At 39.9% G+C, this 19,013-nt stretch overlaps 1 protein-coding gene across 1 annotated transcript in view; it reads right to left on the bottom strand.

Annotated features, from left to right (window-relative positions):
* The window catches only part of GABRB1 (gamma-aminobutyric acid type A receptor subunit beta1), a 367,547-nt gene that overhangs the window by 12,141 nt on the left and 336,393 nt on the right, over positions 1-19,013 (bottom strand). Inside the window, exons 6-8 of the mRNA XM_036332902.1 lie at positions 7,535-7,672; positions 7,280-7,432; positions 4,120-4,364 (exon numbers count right to left, since the gene is read on the bottom strand). Coding sequence (XP_036188795.1) covers positions 4,120-4,364; positions 7,280-7,432; positions 7,535-7,672 — 536 coding nt within the window. The remainder of the gene's footprint in view (positions 1-4,119; positions 4,365-7,279; positions 7,433-7,534; positions 7,673-19,013) is intronic.

Here is a 19,013-nt window from a genome sequence, read left to right as displayed (position 1 = left end):
CCTGCCATCGCCCCACAATTGCCCCGCAGAGGAAGGCCCAGGCCACCGGCCAGTAACGCTGTGGTGGGTATGTGGGGCTGGCCAGCGATCGCCCCACAGAGGGAGGCCCAGGCCAGTCAAGTGATCGCACACCACGGCTGTTGTCCACAGAGGGAGGTGACCAGTGGCGGGGGCGGGGGGGGGGGGGGGAGGCAGCGCTGCACAGATGGGAAGCAGTGGCAGTAGCAGGGGCGGAGCCAGCTGCCAGCAGATGGGGGAAGAAAAGCCCCAATAGGCCCTGATCGCCTGCCAGGCCTAGGGACCCTACCTGAAGGGTCCTGGATTGTGAGAGGGCACAGGCCAGGCTGAGGGATACCCTCCCCTGCCCCCATGTGCGAATTTCATGCAACAGGCCTCTAGTACTCTAATAATGAGTTAGGCATTAAAAGATAACTACACAGATAAATATATACTCAATAGAGGTCGGGTACATGAAATTCGTGCACTGGCGGGGGGGGGGGGAGGGTGGTCTCAGCCCAGCCTGCACTCTCTCACAGTCTGAGACCCCTCGCTCCTTACCGCCCACCTGCTCACTGCTCCTTACTGCTCAGCTTGCTGCTCCTCTGCTCCTTAGCACTGCTGTGGAGGCAGAGAGGCTCCTGCCACCGTTGCTGCGCTTGCCAACAGTGAGCCCAAGCCTGGCTTCTGGCTGAGTGGTGCTCTCCCTGTGGAAGGGCACTGACCACCAGGGGGAAGCTCCTGTGTTGAGCGTCTGCCCCCTGGTGATTAGTGTGCATTATAGCGACTGATCATTCTGGTTGTTCTGCTGTAATGGTTGCTTAGGCTTTTATTATTTAGATAATTGTGATAAGTCCCAGGAGGAAGAACACAGGAAGTCATGAGCATAAATAATAAGGGTACCGACTGCAAACTAACAGAAGGTTGTCAGTTAAGGCATCCTTTGAATTAGTAGCATTTATGGAAAGAACTGGTATATTGGAAAAGTTGAGAGAAAGCTAATATTGTCTTCAATTTTACTAATTCTTTCTTCTGCTGTATAAAATCTGGTACTAATCCATCTAATTCTTTTTCAATTCTATAATTTCCATTGCTTCTTTGTTATAGTTTCTTTTATTTTTCTCCTGAGACTCGCCATCTCTTCATGTATTTTATTAATCTTTTCCTTTGGTCTTTATTTTAACCATTAAACAAATATTGTAGATTCCTGAAAAGTTTCAAAAATAGCAGAGAGGTTCCATGTGGCCTTCACCCAATTTCTAACTCCTGGCAACCACTAATCTGTTCTCCATCTTTATAATTTTATTTCAGGAGTGTTAGATAAATAGAACCATACAATATGTAATCATTTAATACTCAGCATAATCCCCTTGAGAGCTATCCAAGTTGATGCATGTATCAATAGTCCATTATTTTTATATTATATATATTATAATATATTTTTATATTATATATATTATACTAGAGAGGGAGGAAAGGAGAGCGAGCAGGAGGGAGAGGGAGAGAAAGAGAGAGAGAGAAACATTGATGTGAGAATAAACATCAATTATTTGCCTCCCGTACATATCCTGACTAAGGATTGAATCTGCAACCTAGAAATGTGCCCTGACCAGGAATTGATCCCACAACCTTTTTGGTGTATAGGAGGATGCTGCAACCAACTGACCCAGCAAGCTTAGCTAGATGGGAACATTTAAATTATTTATTAGCTAGTCAGTAAGTTCTCTTCAGAGCAATATATATTACCTGTATACATCTAGATATGATGATATATTAAGTTTTTTTCCTGTCTTTATTTTTCCCTTAGCACCTTAGAAAATTCTCATATCCTGGTCTGGAATCATGGCAAATGCTCCACAAAACTGGTTAAAATTTGTTTTATAATCTTTTTATTTTATTGAAATAAATAGATTTCAGTTTGCTTGACCTTTCTATTTAATTACTCTCTATAGAACATTGCTTTTCTAGCCAATTGAAAGGGCATTTTCTCCTTTGTAACTTCACAGTTCTACCTATCTTTTAAGTGTCTACCCAGTTCATATCTTCTGAATTTTCCTACCAGTTCTACTCTGCCACTTTATGTAAGGCATTTCTTTATGTTGTATCAGTTAACAGACATTCCAAGCTATACAGAGTACTAGCTAATAGAGTTACGAGACAACTGAGATGGGGATGGGAATAGAAAAGAGGTGGCCTTGAAAACTACGGCTAAAATACTTCTCTAGCTATTAGGGCTGCAATCAGACAGTGGGAAGCTTCTTCCTTTCAGATATATTCCTCAAAATAAATGCCATCCGGCCTCATTTTATAATCCCATCACCTCATAGGAGTATACTTTTCTTTCCCAGCAAGATTAGAGGATTCTTGAGGGCAAGTATCATGCCTATTCCTTCACTATTAGCATCCAGTTTAGTGTTTCACACAAGAATAAAAATTTATTTGAATGCATTGGTTGGAATTTTGACCATGTGGCTGAGTCTGCATGTTTCCTTTGCTTATAACTTTCTGATTATCTGGCAGTGCTTGTCCAAATTTGAGATCCTACGAAAAAGCATGAAGATACACCTTGAAGGCTCATAGTCTGGCTTCTGCCTGATTCTCCAGCCACATTTCTTAGTCTATTTTCTCTCTCATTTACTGTGCTCTCACTACATTGTTTTTTTCTCAGTACTTTACGACATCTAGCAATTCCTGACTCAGAGCCTCGGTACTTACTTCCTTTGCCTACATGGGACAGAGTATGGTTGTTGCTTCTTAACTCTGAGGTCTCAGATCAAATGATAATTCCTCAAAGATGACTTCCTGGTCACCTGATTAAAGTCCCCTATTGCCTCAACCTGAACCAAACCATGCTCATCCCCATTACTGTTTTTACTTTCTTTATAGCACGTACCTGTACCTGAAATTATCCTCTTAGTGCTGATGTGTGTGTATATTGCCTGTCTCCCCACGCTAGACTCTAAACTCCACGAGGGCAAGGAACTTTGTCCCATTCAGAGCAGTGCTCAGAACACTGGTTAAATGGATGGATATTTGAGTTGTCACCTTGTGTGCCGTCTTGAAAACAATTTGTAGTGAACACAGTATTTCAAAGTACATAATTTTAAACTGATTCCAGTAAAAATGGCATAGAAGATGAGACTACAAAGATGTTTTAAAAGAATAAACAGTGCATTAATTTTAATTTAATGCCACCCACTGGGAGTATAAGTCATAAGATTGACTAATAAACAGCAAAAAGAAAAAGAGTGACAATATCTTGTATATAATGATAATAGCTAACACTTACTGAGTACTTACTATGTTCTAGGATTTGTTTTAAATAATGAACTTAAAAAACACCTCATTTAGTTCTTATAACAAGTCTGATATAGGTATGCCATAATTGTCTCCATTTATGGATGATGATATTTAGAACTGACATTAGATGAGGAGTCATATAGGTTGATTGGCCTGAAGTTATAAAGCCAGTGACTGGCAGAGCTGGGAATCTAATACAAGCAATTTGATTCCAATCTGTGTTTATAACCACTGTGCTCTATTGTCTCATTTCCACTTCCAGAGTACAGTGCTTATTCACTTTAGTTCTCATTTATTTATCAAGCAGACCTGGAATTATTCTTTTGCATATAGTTTTACAACTATGTAATTTAGAATAAAGAATAATGAACTTGAGGTTGAATTTTAGGTCCAGGTGTGATATTAATATATGAAAACATCAACCTAACTTCTTCCAGCCTCAGTTCTCAAATACGTAAAATGAAGGAGTATTTGAGCCTTATTAAAGATAAATTAACATTTTTCCCCCCGTGTTGTGGGAGCCCTGAGCACCATGCTGCTGCTAAATTTCAGAATATTGTTAAGAATATTAATCCTCACCCAAGGATATTTTCCCACTGAATTTTTGAGAGAGTGGAAGGGAGAAAGAAAGACACACAGAGAGAAACATCGATGTGAGAGAGACACATGGACTGGCTGCCTCCTGCACACATCCCAACAGACAGAGGCAGGGATGGATCCTGCAACCAAGGTGCATGCCCTTTACCGGAATTCAACCTGTAGGCCGGACTCTCTATCCACTGAGCCAAACCAGTTAAGGCTTAGGAATATTTAATACATTACCTGGACTTTATTCATCTCCAGTTTGTTCTTATCATTGGCACTCTGGTTTTGTTTGCCAGCTCCCTTTTTCCGGGGGCCTTTTCCGAAGAAGATGTAATTTACAAAGGCGTATTCCAGCAGAGCCAGGAACACAAACACAAAGCAACCCATCAGGTAAATATCAATTGCTTTGACATACGGGATCTTTGGCAGGGTCTCCCTGAGGTGAGTGCTGATGGTTGTCATTGTCAGCACCGTGGTGATTCCTAGGAGATGGAAAGATACAGCTTAGCTGAATGCACTTGTTAAGTTGTCCTTTTTAAGATTGAGAAGACAGATGCCATTTCCTTATTGAAGCCCGAGAATGATGGCAGTAATGCAATAAACCACTGGGCAGAAAGGGCAAACATTTTGAAAGACAAAACTGCAGACTCCCTACATAGTCCATGAACAAATCATAGAGTGGGATGTGGCACTAATGGAGAGTTAAAAACCATTAAAAATAATGCACCAAGAAAAAGGACAAGTGGATGGAAAGGCATATCAAAATCCCATTGATATGCCTACTGACTAATGCCCAATACCCCTCATTCTATTATATGTTACATCTTTCTTCTTCTTTCAGCATCTTATCTCCCTTCTAAATCTGTTTTTGTGATACTAATCCCCACAGCAGCCACTACCAAGCTGCAAGTTGGTGACCAGTTTGAGGAAACCTACCTCATTCCATGAATCTGTAATGCACCTAGATCACAAGGTCAGTATTACATTTTAAAATAAACTGATAGAGACAACACTAAAAGAAGAAGCATATAGGAAAGTTATGATTTTCATTAATCACTTGATTTATGTATTTTTTAGCTATAATAAAATCTTGTTGCATTGGATTTTCAAATATTACCTCTAGTTTCTTGATTCCAGAACCTAGAATGAATTAGTTCCTTGGAGCCAAGAAAAGACTTCCTAAAAATTTCAACTTGGCTTTGTTAAAGAAGTTTAAGGCTGTAAGATCTTAAAGGAAAGATTTCACATTACCAACTTTGTTAAATATAGCATTCTTAACCATATAATGTTGTGTGACTGTACAATAAGTATTTGGTATTAATGAAATGGTAATTGGAAAAACTAAGAAGTGCAAAAGAGGTTGGAATCTCATGTACATAGTTTGTGCTGTAATACTAATATTACACATTTGTATAGTGTTTATAGTTGTTTATGAGTTATCTTATTTGGCTGTTATAAGACCTTGCTGAGTGCGATAGGGCAGGTATAGTATTTCCATTTTATAGTTGAATAAAGATAAACTCTGAGATTATTTTGGTGTAGATCACACAGCTAGGGACAAAAAAAAGCAAGGAGCTGTTAAACAAAGGCATTTAAAATAAAAGCAGAGATAAAAAAACAACACCTGAAACTTGATGGCAGTCCTTAAAAATAAAGACAGAAAATATGAGTTGAATATTACAGACAAAGGAAAGCTGGCAACAGGTATGGAAGGTAGAAAATGAAAAGGGAAAAAAATAGTTTAGTAATCATTTGCTAAATAGATTATTCTAGATAGATTCCCTGATTTGACTATTCAACATTAGGAAAACAGATGAAGTATGAAGTCAAGACTACCATACAAAAAGTTAAATTGGCTTAGATGGGTGATGAGCTCAATTGTGCTGCAATGATATGAAATACCATCATGAGTGGTCTTACTTTTGAATAAAATTTTAAGTTTCACCTAATATAATTCTAGCTAATAACAAACAATTCATTTACAAATCCACTAATTGTATTTCTATTTTCACTCCTTGGTTTAAATTTTTAAAGCAAGATGGGTTAGTAAATGAATGTTTTTTCTAGTTAGATAAGTATTAAAATACCACAGGTTTTACATCTCAAAGTACAGGTTAAGTCAGCATATTTATATGCTGATATCTCTAATCAAAATATCATTAACTCTGAGGATAGAAGTGTAGGGAAAACCACAATTTATGGCCTCGGTAGTTGTTATTCCCCACTCTGGACATCATTCAGTGAGTTTTCCTTAACCATAGCATACATATATTCATATGCACATTAAAGTAACATGCAGCTACATACATATGATGTAATAAACTATTAGTTTACTTTTCTTAGTCTTGGAATATTCAAAGGTTAATAAGGGACTGTCAGCACTTGACTTAATAAGGGACTGTCAGTACTTGACTTTATGAGCTTTATGTACCCAGCCGTTAGAAATAAACTGGAGAGATGACAATTAGTCTAGGCATGATAGGGTATCTGATCATCTTACCAGTTCAGTAATCTCGGAAGAGAAGAGATGTGTGTTAGCTTAGCCAGAAATTATGCTCGTGTGTGTGTGTGTGTGTGTGTGTGTGTGTGTGTGTGTGAATAAGCCCCAGAAAGTGGTAATTGAAATGGCTCTATGATAAAACAATGAGACAGATCCACATATTCTCAGATTCATCAAACAGACTATACATTCTAACTTTCCAAGGAACCATTTAAAGTCTCAAATATAGCCTTACAGCTTGCAGCAACTACTCAACCATGGCAAGATTAATTCTGAATTTTTTCCCCCAGGGATGGAAACCATTTTCATTCTGTGCTGATCACAGAATAGAGCTGTGAATGATCTGTGCCCAGCTCATTACTATAGCTGATGAATTATCTGTGCCTTACTCAAGTATGATGAGCTCCATTAAGGGAGACTCAGACCAATAAGATTTAACTTCAGTTAATGTTCGAGAGAGGGTATTTCCCAACATTCAACATAGCTTGGTAATAGTCATGACATCTATCTTTCTTCAAATCCATTTGAGAATAATGCACTGTAAATATTCTCCGCTGCAAAAAGTAGGGACTGAAGAGGAAATCATCACACCGCTAGTAAAAATTAGTCCAATAAGAATTTAAAAAATATACTCTAAGAAACACTTACATAGTATTGAACATACTCCAAGATCCTTTTTTAAGAGCAGTATTTTTAACAAAATGCTGAAAAGGTACGGCATTGTAAAACATTCACTCTGTAAGAGCTTACACTTAGGTGCTTTATCATCAAGGACTCTTATGTTAGTTGCATTCTTTGGATTGCTATGAGAGAAGATCCTTGTCTATAATTCCAAACACTGGTTATTTGTTTAAAGCTAAACCCCACCAGCTCTCTGTGGTGCTAGCAGTGCATTACCTAGTGCGACTCTGGCTGCAGAAGCATCATAGTTGATCCAAAAAGACACCCAGGACAGAATTGTAATCAGTGTGGAAGGCATATAGGTCTGCAAAATGAAGTAACCGATGTTTCTCTTTAGACGGAAACTTAGTGATAGTCGTGGATATGACCCTGAGTTGAAAAAAATAAGAGAAAGAATCAGATCATCACTTGGTTGAAAACATCTTCTTTCGTTCGCAGTGCCCTAGTTTATTTTGGAGGAAACATCCTCACCAGTTGTGAACTCCACCTTCTTGGACACCATCTTGTAGTCGACAATTGAAAACTGAGGAAGCTCAATTTTATTTACTCCGGTTACTGCTCCCTCTCCTCCATTCCAGTAAAACTCGATGTCATCAGTAGTATAGCCATCTGAAACCAAGAATACAGCATAGTTAAATATAGTCCAGTTGGTCTATAGTGGTCGGCAAACTGCAACTCGGCAAACCGCGGCTCTTGAGCCACATGTGGCTCTTTGGCCCCTTGAGTGTGGCTCTTCCACAAAATACCGACTTCTGTGCATGGGCCACGAAGTTTTCAATCGCACTGTACGTGCGTGCCTGCATGTGGTATTTTGTGGAAGAGCCACACTCAAGGGGCCAAAGAGCCGCAGGTGGCTTGCGAGCTGCGGTTTGCCGACCACAGGCTAGGAGTTCATTTGAAGACTGGGAGCTGAAGACACAATTCCCAGCAAGTGATGGTAAGATGACTGTGCTTTAAATCAGGATTCTAAGTAGAGTTGTAGTGAAATGCAAATTTCCCCCAATTCTCATTATTCTACAGCTTAGGCTCATCAGAAGGGACTGAGTGCACTGTGGCCGAGATTCTAGTAGAGATGAGCCATGCCTACGATGCTGTTCTTTTTAGAGAATCGAATGGACATTAGTGTGATGATGTGACTGTGTGATAATGGACGCCCTGGTGGAAGAGGTGGGCCCTGTCAGAAAGGCATAGCCTTAGGAACCAGCAGCTGGGACCAGCCTGTGTTTCTATCCACTTAACTCAGATCCACTGAGTCTGCTCCCTGCCAGGATGAAGGAAATGAGCTTTCAGGATCATTTGGACCTTTCCCTCTTCATAGCCATAGAAGTGCCTTTCTATCACAGAATCAGATCAGTTAAAAAATTCACAGTCCATGAGTTAGAAACAAACCAATTGGCCTGGAAGAAGAAGTGCTGGTGCCAGGCCTGGGGGAAGTTTCTCCCATGGACCTTTTTTGTAGGATGAAAAATGCCCCAGCATCATCCATTTAGGAAGCTGGCATGAGAAATAAGCTTTTTCAAAAAGATGGATGGAATCAACATAGAGTTTAGTTTTAAAAAATCCTTTAAGAAGCCAAGACAATATATCCAAAATTTCAAGTTGTCTTCTTGTCCGGCTTGATCTGAGTGTGGATTTTTCACTAGCCTGTCTCATACCCTTTGCTCACCTGTATGTGGGCCTGGGTGGTCTTTCATTCAGGCAGGTTTTTGGCAGGCTCCTCACCTTGCACAAATGAATAGCTCACCTATTCTGAGCTAGACTGAACACGAGTTTTCTTTTAGTTGACAACATAGAATATTTGAATTACAAGTATTTTTTAGGGAGAAAGTTCTTAAACCCAGTATCTAGCAACTCTCTGTGGAGAGAAACATTATTTATAGATCAAAGCCCAAATACCAACCTTTGCCCTCATCTCAGTTTGGGGCTGGATTCATTCACCTATAGTTTTTGACCTCATTATGCCTGTCATTAGCTTGATGATGATCCTGGGTGTCCCCTCTCTAGTAGGCAGCACACACACAGGGCTGATAGAACACAACTTCTATATGCTTCCCAGGAGAGGCACCTGCTTGCTTACATCCCCTTCCCGCGCCCTCTAATGTGGGCTTTGCTGACTCTTCTATGCTGCCATGGACAACTCTGGACTCAGCCTCTTGTCTTCCTAGACATCCACCAGGACTCCTGCTGAAGCATACAACACCACCACCTTTAAGCTGGCAAGGCAAATGAATGGAAATTATACTCGATATTCCAGTACACATATATTGAGTGCCTACTATGTGTCAAGCACTATCTAGGTACTAAGCATGTAGAGTGTCTAGGAATAGACCTAGTTCTGCTTTCCAGGATCTCATGATCTAACAGCAGTCTCAGCAAATTATCGACCTGAGGGAATTAGAGATGGCTTTGCAGAGGGTTTGGCCAGATGGCTAGAGCAGACCTGCCGGCAGAGAGATTACTTATTACATAGAGTAAATAACATAAAGGAAGCTGATGTCAGTGTCAACCTGATTTACTTCATAAAGTTTATTCAGTAAGCAATTTAATGTTAGCAGGAAAACGGAAACTTGCAGGGCAAAGTTGAATACATACAAACACTGTAACATCCTTAAAGATTTCAGTATGCAAAGGTAAAACTGAGCTGAGAAGGATAAAATAATTAGGTAGCCATTGCCGGGAGCCGGTCCATGCTTGCTGTTTCAAGGGACCTGGCATATATGGCATACTGTTCTTAATATGTTTGCTCACCTTCTTGGCACTATGTGTTTTAACCAAGGTCTCTGAGAAAGGGTGTTTCCCCAGGTAGGGATTTTCCCCTGAAGTTAGGGAGGGAATAAAACCTCTTAACTAAGTGCCAGGTGGGTAATTAATCACTTTAACTACGAACAATCGTGCTTAAGCTACATAATCTTTACTCCCTGGAATGAAGATAAGAAACGCCCTAACCTTTGTAATAGAGATTGGTAGGATTGAATCAACTGGTATAAATACAGATGTAATAAGACAGCAAGACACAGAACTTAGAACACAGAACTTAGAACACAGAACTTAGAACACAGAATTTAGAACACAGAACTTAGAACTCAGAACTTAGTATACAGAGCTTAGAACACAGAACCAAGAGAGACAGAACCTAGGCACAGAACCTACACAGAACGTTCTCTAGAGACAGAAGAACTTCGCTGGAGAGAACATGGCAAAAGTTCCTGGACAGAAACTGGCCTCAGAACCTAGAGACAGAACCTAGCGAGAGAACATGGCAAAAGATCCTGGACTGAACCTGACTACAGAAATTGGCAAGAGAACCCGACTAGAACCTGGTGACTGAACCTGGCTGGAGAACCTGGACAGAACCTGGCTGGAGAACCTAGCAAGAGAACATGGACACAGAACCTGGCTGGAGATCCAAACCAGAACTTCACTGGAGATCCTAAGCAGAACTTCGCTGGAGATCCAGACCAGAACTTGGCTGGAGATCCTGGCTAGAGATCCTGGCTAGGCTGCTGATCAACTGAACGCTGTCTCCGTGTCCTTCCTTCTTCGCCAACTCCGTCCTCACCTATGGGGAACCCCTGGACCTGCTGGGGCTGGACCCCGGCAAGCCATGACGAAGTGTAGGAAGAAGTGTGGACAGATACCCAAGGCAACTAGTCACAGCCCTTCTTGCCCACAATTGCCTTTTATCACTTAGGCAATGTGCTTGCCTTGAACAAAGCACAGAACCGGGATAAAATGGACACATATGTAATACCCTTTGTAATACTTTAAGCAATAAATTAAAAAAAAAAAAAAAGCACAGAACCATGCTGAATTTTACTTGCTTTATCTGTCTTTCACCCACCAGGCTCTGAGTTCCTTGATCAGGGATTGGTTCTCATTCCTTTCTATACCTCAGTGTCTATGTACCAAGCTCCTAGCATATGGTGGTATCCAATAAAAGTATGTAGAATATTGCATTCTTGCTTCTCATCATCAAGACTCCCGGCTTTGTGTTACCAACCTTAACTTTACAACCAGGCACTAACTTATGTACATGTCTCTACTCATTCAACGAGTAGATATTTATTGAGTACTGAGTAAGTGTCAGATGGTGGAAACATCCTGGGAGTATAAAACTGGCCTGGCTCTTGTCCTCTTGGAGCCTGCAAAGAGTATCTTAAATGTTATACATTTCACAAAATTCCTTCCATGGTAGGTATCTGTCTGGACTGGCTTCCGTTAGCATGTTCTCATCTCCTTTAGGAAAGATAAAAACTACAGATTCCCTTGCAACTATGGTTGTGGATATGATTTAGGTTCCCTGGATCATACAGAATTAAATGATGTCAGAGGTGGTGTTGGAGGCACTCATTTGTTGGTGCAACTCCTACAGTATACGTATCTCTGGACCCAGGAATTCTGGTTTTAGCTTTGGTGGTCCACAAGTCAACACCAGCTTCCTGATTGTGATGGAGCTATCCGTAGGACAGTCGGCACTGTGGTCTGGGAGTCATTTCCAGTGGCCCTGCCTGGAGCCTACTACTTTAGTTCTTTAATTTTGTAAGCACTACTTCTCTGTATTAAATCTCTTTCTGCTTAAGCTAGCCAAATGGACTTTCTTTATCTGCAACAGAACTGCATTCTCTCTTCTAGGGAAGAATTATTTGCTCCAGGTTTGGGATTACCAGGGCTTTAAATTGAAACCTCTGTTGTGGGGTGTGCCAGCTATTCATTTGGTGTTTCTGAATCTCATATCTTGCTTTCTACATGTTGCTCTGTACTGTTGGGCCTAGGCTCCCTGTCTCTCCATCTTCATGTTAGGTGCTGTCTTTCAGAAGAACTGGCTGGAGATTAGAAGGTGGAGGGGAGGGAAGGCTCTTGGTTCTGGCTCTGGAAGTAGTGGTGCTGCAGTTGCTTGTGATTGCTGCCAGGGCGGTGGGGTGATTTCAGACTCTCACAGCTGAAGAAGGGGCAGCACCTCTTTTTGCAAGTTCATAGACATCTAGAACAGCATCTCTCATAGGAACACAGCAGATTCAGGCCCATGGGCTCCAGGACAGGGCTATTAGCAGCTTCTGCCCTTTGCACTCTTTTCTCCTCCTTCCTTTTGCTTTTCCAGCCTTTCCTATTTTGTAACCGATTCTCTCAATTAAATTCCCTTTTGAAAAACCTTGAATGGTTTCTGCTTTCCTGATGAGATCCTGTCAAATATACAGTATATCGTAAATGCAAATATTTTATCTGTGTATATAACTGTGTTTACCTCTGCCTTTGTCATCTCTATTGTACTAGTATATTATTATTATACTACTAGAGGCCTGGTGCACAAATTCGTGCACAGGTGGGGTCCCTTGGCCTGGCCGGCGATCAGGGCAGTTGGGGCTGCAGGAGGTTGGCCAGGGGGGAGGGGCCATGAGAGGTTCCGATTAGGGCCGATGGGGCCAGCCGGCTGAAGATATGGAACATGGGAGGTTGGCCAGTTGCGGGAGGTTGGCTATGGGAGCACACTGACCACCAGGGGGCAGCTCCTTCATTGAGTGTCTGCCCCCTGGTGGTGCATGCGCATCATAGTGACCAGTCGACAGGTTGGTCATTGGGTTGTTCTGTTGCTTAGGCTTCTATATATATGTTATATTATAAAGTTTTGAAAGCAAGGACTTTTTTTATTCATTTAAAAAAATTCCTGATGCCTAGAACAGATTTTGTCTATAGTAAGTACCGCATGCATATTTTTGAATCAATGAATTAGTGAATACTCTTTGCTGCTTAGAATTCTAAGTATTGTCCCTAACCACTAACCTGATATAGGTAACTTATTTGGTAGAGTTCATGAGCTACATTTATTTCTTGATAAAGATGATTCTGCTCACAGGGGGCTTATAGGTAGATCTAGACACCAACAAAATGGAAAACCTGCTTGTTAATTTTAGGCTAACTGAGTAACGAAGTGATAAATTACAACCTCAAGCTGGTTTTTGAGATATAGAATCCTAGGGGAGAAACATAAGTGATAATTAGAGTTGAGAGTCCAGAGATGGCTTGCAGTTTGGAGGTGAGAGGGGTGAAAGCAGTGGGTGGGCCAAAATGGCACTCCTCAATGTCTCCCACCTGTGAAGAGTGACAGAACACCTCAAGGCCAGGGACAATCAAAAAGCTGGGCTATGGCTATCAATAAATCAATGCAGATTTTAATAATATTCAGCAGTTTATATGGTCAGTGGTCTGGGTCTAGATTTCCAAGCTCACTTGCACTTTGTTTAACTAAAACGCATTAGGCTTAGTGTTCACGGCACTGAGATAATTGTGGATGATATGGAGGGAAGAAAGAATGCTCACTCCATTTCTGTAGAAGTTTGAGTTCTCCTGGGAGCCATAATGGCAGCTGGATTCAAAGGAAAGAATAAAGGCCTACAAATACACTATTATTCAAAGGTTACACAAGAACATTTGCTACAGAGAGAGAGAACATCAATTTACTCACACCTAAACAACCTATTTACCAAAGGTTTTCCTTTATGAACCAGTGGCTTCACACAGTGTCTCAAAGCTCAAACACTTAGATACCAAGGATGTTGTTTCCTAGCAACAGTAACTACATAGAAGCTCTCAAATTTTCCCCTCAGCCCCCAGGGACTTCTTAGTGATGCAGAAAGTACAGATAAAATTAAGTTGATGTCAGTGGATAAAGATGCATGGAGCTAGTACAAATGCAGAAGTGTCTGGATGTTATTGTTCTTCTTTGCTATTTGAAACACTCTATTTAGAATGCATTTTCTAATCTGGAAATAAAAATTGCTCCCTGCTGTGCTTAATAGAGCTAGGAGGATGGTCTAAAATTGTACTTAACTGAATTTTAGATAATGTAGAAATTTAAGCTTTTAATCCATGAGTGAGCCTAAGTAAAACGTATATCCCTTTGTGGAGCAGCCAGAGCCTCATCTTTGGTTTCATGGTGTGGGGCTTGATTGGCTTAGGCCAATTATCCAAATATCTTCTCTATGGTATTTTGCTATGGTGACTGGCTCATGGTTTGGCAATAGACAAGCCTAAGACAACTAGTTCATAGCAATGCCCTAGCCAAATTAACTGCTTAAAAATAGACATGTGACCCAAGTTGGTCCAGTCCTAGAGAAACCCAGGACTTTTGTCCAAACGTTGGAGGGCAGAGATCTCCCCCTTTCTTTTAGCTATTGGCAAATAAGAAATGCTGAGTGAAGAGTGGCTAAGCTGGTTACAGGGGCCAACATGTTCCCTTCCTGCTTTCATAGTCATTACTAGCACCTAATTGAAGTAAACTTGTGATCAACATTTTCTTTTTTTTTCTTTTTTAATGAATTTATTGGGGTGATATTGGTTAATAAAATTGTTTAGGTTTTAGGTGTACAGTTCAATAATACATCATCTGTATATTGCATTTGTTGCATTGTGTGTTCCTGCCCCAAGTTAAGTCAACTTCTGTGATCAGCATTTCAACTGTGGTTAGAAAATGACCCAGTGAAATAACCTTAGTTGTCTGCTACTCCCCATTTCCTTCTACTCCTCCCACGTGAGGGCAGAAATATTAGAAATTTCTCAGTATCACTGCTCTGTATATGTGCAGATCCTTCCCATGCCAAGATGATTAGATATTTGTAATTGTGCATCTAGACAGAGGATAAGAAATACAACTGGATCAAAGAAAGCCAAGTGGCTCCCTATCTTATAACATTTATTCTAAAGTCTATTTGAGATTCCTTTCTCACCCATATCTCAATCTCCATGATATTCTAAGAAGCAGCAAGCAAACCATGGAAGCCAGATTTGTAAAGTTCTCTAACAGCACTGAAAACCCCTAAGTACAGATCTATTCAACAATCCATAGACTGTTTGTCTTCTACCTGACCACCCACCTTCTGAGTGGTAAGTCATTCAGTTGTTAGAGATGGCCATCTCACTATTTTCTCAATCAACTCAATAGTTGATTAGGATTTTAGGTAATAATTAGAGAGCATGACCGTATAATAAGTAAAAGTTCATCTTCGTGGAGAGCATTCACCACCTGATCCTTGTCTACCCCCAGTTTGCTTTTCTGCTCCTTGAAGTGTGAAGTCCTAAGCTGAGAAGTGGGCATGTCTACCTGTCTCTTCTTCCTTCGGAATTATCTGGCTCCTTTCCCTATCTTGACACTCCCGAGGTTACTCCTGCTCTGGTCACTGAGCCACTTCTGACTGGTTTAGGAATTAAACAGCAACAGATTTGGAATTACTTCATGTCCTTGAGATTTAGAATCTTAGAGTCTAGACATGGTTCCTGGTTTCTTAAGCATCCTCTAAGAGGCCCCCTGATTTCCAGGCAGGCAGGCCTAAGAACTGATTCACCAGGAACTAAGCCAGATTCTCAGGTTTTTCTCATTCTAGGCAAGCCTTGGCATCCCCTATGTTTGATCAACATGTAAATTCTCAGAATGACTTTTCTAGAGTCTGCTACTTCATATCTCTTTGCTTAACACTGTCCCAGCGGTTCTCAACCTGTGGGTCACCAACAATGAAAATACATCCTGCATGTCAGATATTTACATTACGATTCATAACAGTAGCAAAATTACAGTTATGAAGTAGTAACGAAAATAATTTTGTGGCTGGGGGTCACCACAACATGAGGAACTGTATTAAAGGGTCGCGGCATTAGGAAGGTTGAGAACCACTGGAACCTTGACTACCCCAGATTATCCTTATTTAAAGTCTTTTTGCCCCCACGCACTTTTGCTTTTGGATAATAAACCTTTGCACAGTATAACAAACACATTAAAATGCATTCACAGTCATGTTAAATATTATTTACATGTCACTATAAAAGCTTTAGATTGCAGCTGACTTGATATCACAATGTTACATTAGTTTTAACATTGTAGTTTTCTTTATGTATTTTGGAGCCAACAATTTAAGACACTTGAGAAACTCATAGCATGTAGACATTTTGCCTACAGTGCTTGGTGGCAGAATGATTTGGCTGAGCCCCAGATGCCAATAGGACCCTAGTGCACTGCCTAAGATCTCCTTCCAAGCTTTCTTTATTTGGAATACAACCAACTCCTCTTAAATTTCCCACTGGTGGGAATCCTACTGCCATCATCAGATCTCTTGACCTTGACTGTGGCCCATCTTGACTTCTCAATTAGCCAGCTACTTGAAACATCTCAGGATCAAACTGCCTTCCAGGTTGGGCTGCATGTATTAGCTATCTCCTTGGGTTGTCCAGTGCCCTTTCTGAGCCTCTGTCTGATTCTATTCTGACCTTCTCTACCATTTCTCTGGCTTCATGCAGATACATTTTTTAAATGCTTTATGTCATGCCTGCTCTACTCATGATGTTCTTGGCTAGCAAAGATCAGGACTTTTTTTTTTCTAGTCATCGGTTTTCTATTAAAACAGCACAAGTTCAAATTAACTTTTTAACAGTCACATCATTATTTTTCCTTTGGATTCAAATATAAGATCTAATATAGCCCCCAATACATTTTATCTAATTCAATTTGAGTCGCTGTTCTAGCATGTTGATTTTTTTAATCCTTATTTGCTCATCCTCTTAGTTTCATGTTATCTCCAAATTTGACAAACATGCCTTTTATCATTACTTTCTTGATTGAGACAAATGTGGAATGGCAGAGACAAAGACAGAGCGCTGTAACACTCGCTTGGCAATATCCCTGTAGGTTGATATCAAATGTCTGATCAGCATTTTGCACGGTGGCACCATCGTTTATCTATTTAATATCTGTCTAATTGCTTTAGCCTCCAGTCTGTATCTCAGTATTTATCACATTTTCCTGAGTCACTGATTTTGTAATCCTATCAAGTAAGACAGTGAGATACTTGTGTTTAGAGAAATTAAGCTGCCTCCACAGATTATTGATTCCCCTTCTATGGGATCCAGGGCTAGAATCTTGCCCAGACTCAATCTCATCAGCGATAAGTTTCTTAGAGTATACCTTTCTTACCTTCTGGAGCAATGAGATGGTGTATTCCATTCTGTCAACATCAGTGACCATTTGGTATACTAATTTAAGTGTACAGGCTCATGATAATAACCTTCCCTTTACAATACCCAACTTCCTTTAGTAAATGCTAATAGAACTATATTGCATTAATGTATGTAGGTGCAAATGTTTTAGGAAAATTATTGGTCACAGATAAGAAAGCATCAGTGTTTCTCTATGGCCCAAATCAGTGGTGGAGTCAAAGATAATCACACATAGAAGTGCTAAAATCTTATTAATTAAATGTCTTATATAGTGTTTCCAATAAAATTTTCTCAAAACAAACTGCTACCAGCTATCTACATCTGATTTGTCTTAAAAGTCAAGGAGAGAATGGTTTATATCTCAGGAAAAAATCCTTATCGATTTCTTTCCAATTTCTATTAACAATACCAGTAGTTTTTTTCTGGGATATTTATAGTCAGATTATCTTTTCTAGTCTTGAAACCCTCTTACCCTGTTTATAGATTTAATGACCATCTGAACTCCTTGCACCCTTCCTCCTTTAAAAACATAATTTGGGCAAAAGATGGAATAAACTGTAACTATTAAATCTTGTTCCGAAGTTCTGCCAAGATTGAGTACAATTTTCTCAAAAAGATGAACTTCACACTACTGCAACCAAATAAAACCTATATTCATTACAAAGTTGAGTAAGAAATGTCTTCAAAAATTGAGACAGCCTTTTGCTTAATATTGTTATCATGGAGTGGGGAGGTCCTTGATTGTTTAACTCACCTCAGATGAGGTCTTAGAGTTATTGTGATTGAATGTCATCTCTGCCAGTTATTTCTGCATCAGATAAAAAGGAAGATCAAAACCCCTCTCCAGCCCTGGCCAGTATTGCTCAGTAATTAGGCAGGGGTGGGGAACCTTTCTCTGCCAAAGACTATTTGGATATTTATCACATCATTCATGAGCCATACAAAATTATCAACTTAAAAATTAGCCTGCTGTATTTGGTCAAACATTTAATTAACTCATTCCTAATGCTTTGGTAGAGCCATACCAAATGATTCTGGGGACCAGATGGTCCTCACCCCAGATTAGAGCATAGGTCCATGCACCAAAGGGTCATGGGCTCATTCTGGTCAAGGGCACATACCTGGGTTATACGTTTGATCCCCAGCCCCAGTTGGGGCATGTGTAAGAGGTAATAATCGATGTGTCTTTCTCACATAGATGTTTATCTCTCTCATTGATTTCTCTCTCTCTCCCTCTCCTTCTCTTCCACTTTCTATAAAAGTCAATGGGAAAAAATATTCTTGGGTGAGGATTAACAACAACAACAACAACAACAACAACAACACTCTACATGCCAAAACAGTTGCTTGGTTGTGGGCAAAGGCCTTTAAACCTGTATTTTCTAAGCAGTGGAGTAACCATATTCACTTGAACATATAAAGAAAGAACTCCATAAGCAGGGGCTCTAAGTAGTGTGTCAAAATCAGGATGTTGTGTAAGATTGTTTTAAAATCTGCTTTAAGATTATGTATTATTTAAGAATAACTAATCTATTTGGCATCCTTAAAAATGTGCATGACTGCTTTGTTTAAAAGAATAAAAGACAAAGTCAGGCCTAATCTAGATAAACGAGTCAGTCCACTTCTAATTTGGACAAGCACCTAATATGTCCCATTTAGCTTTCTTTTCTAAAGTGTATACTTTGAAGGAGAAAAAAGATAATGAACAAGTATAGTAGAAATCTATGCAATTATCCAGCTAATTCAAATGCAGTATTATTTTAACCTTACTACTCTGGCAATGTTATTGTTGGCCTGAAATCCTAGATTAGTAGTTTGGATGATAACATCAATTACATAGTTTAATTTAATGACCACTTTATATCTGAAATGTAAAAAAATTATTCATAACATCTTTAAGATATTTTTATTTGAAATCCTATCAACTAAGAAAATGAAGCCTGGTTTGAGTTATGTTTAGAGAAATCAAGAT

This window comes from Myotis myotis, unplaced genomic scaffold (assembly GCF_014108235.1).
Source record: "Myotis myotis isolate mMyoMyo1 unplaced genomic scaffold, mMyoMyo1.p scaffold_m19_p_1, whole genome shotgun sequence".
Taxonomy (NCBI): Eukaryota; Metazoa; Chordata; class Mammalia; order Chiroptera; family Vespertilionidae; genus Myotis; species Myotis myotis.
The sequence above is the reverse complement of the archived record's forward strand: the minus strand, read 5'-3'. Positions and strand labels throughout refer to the sequence as shown.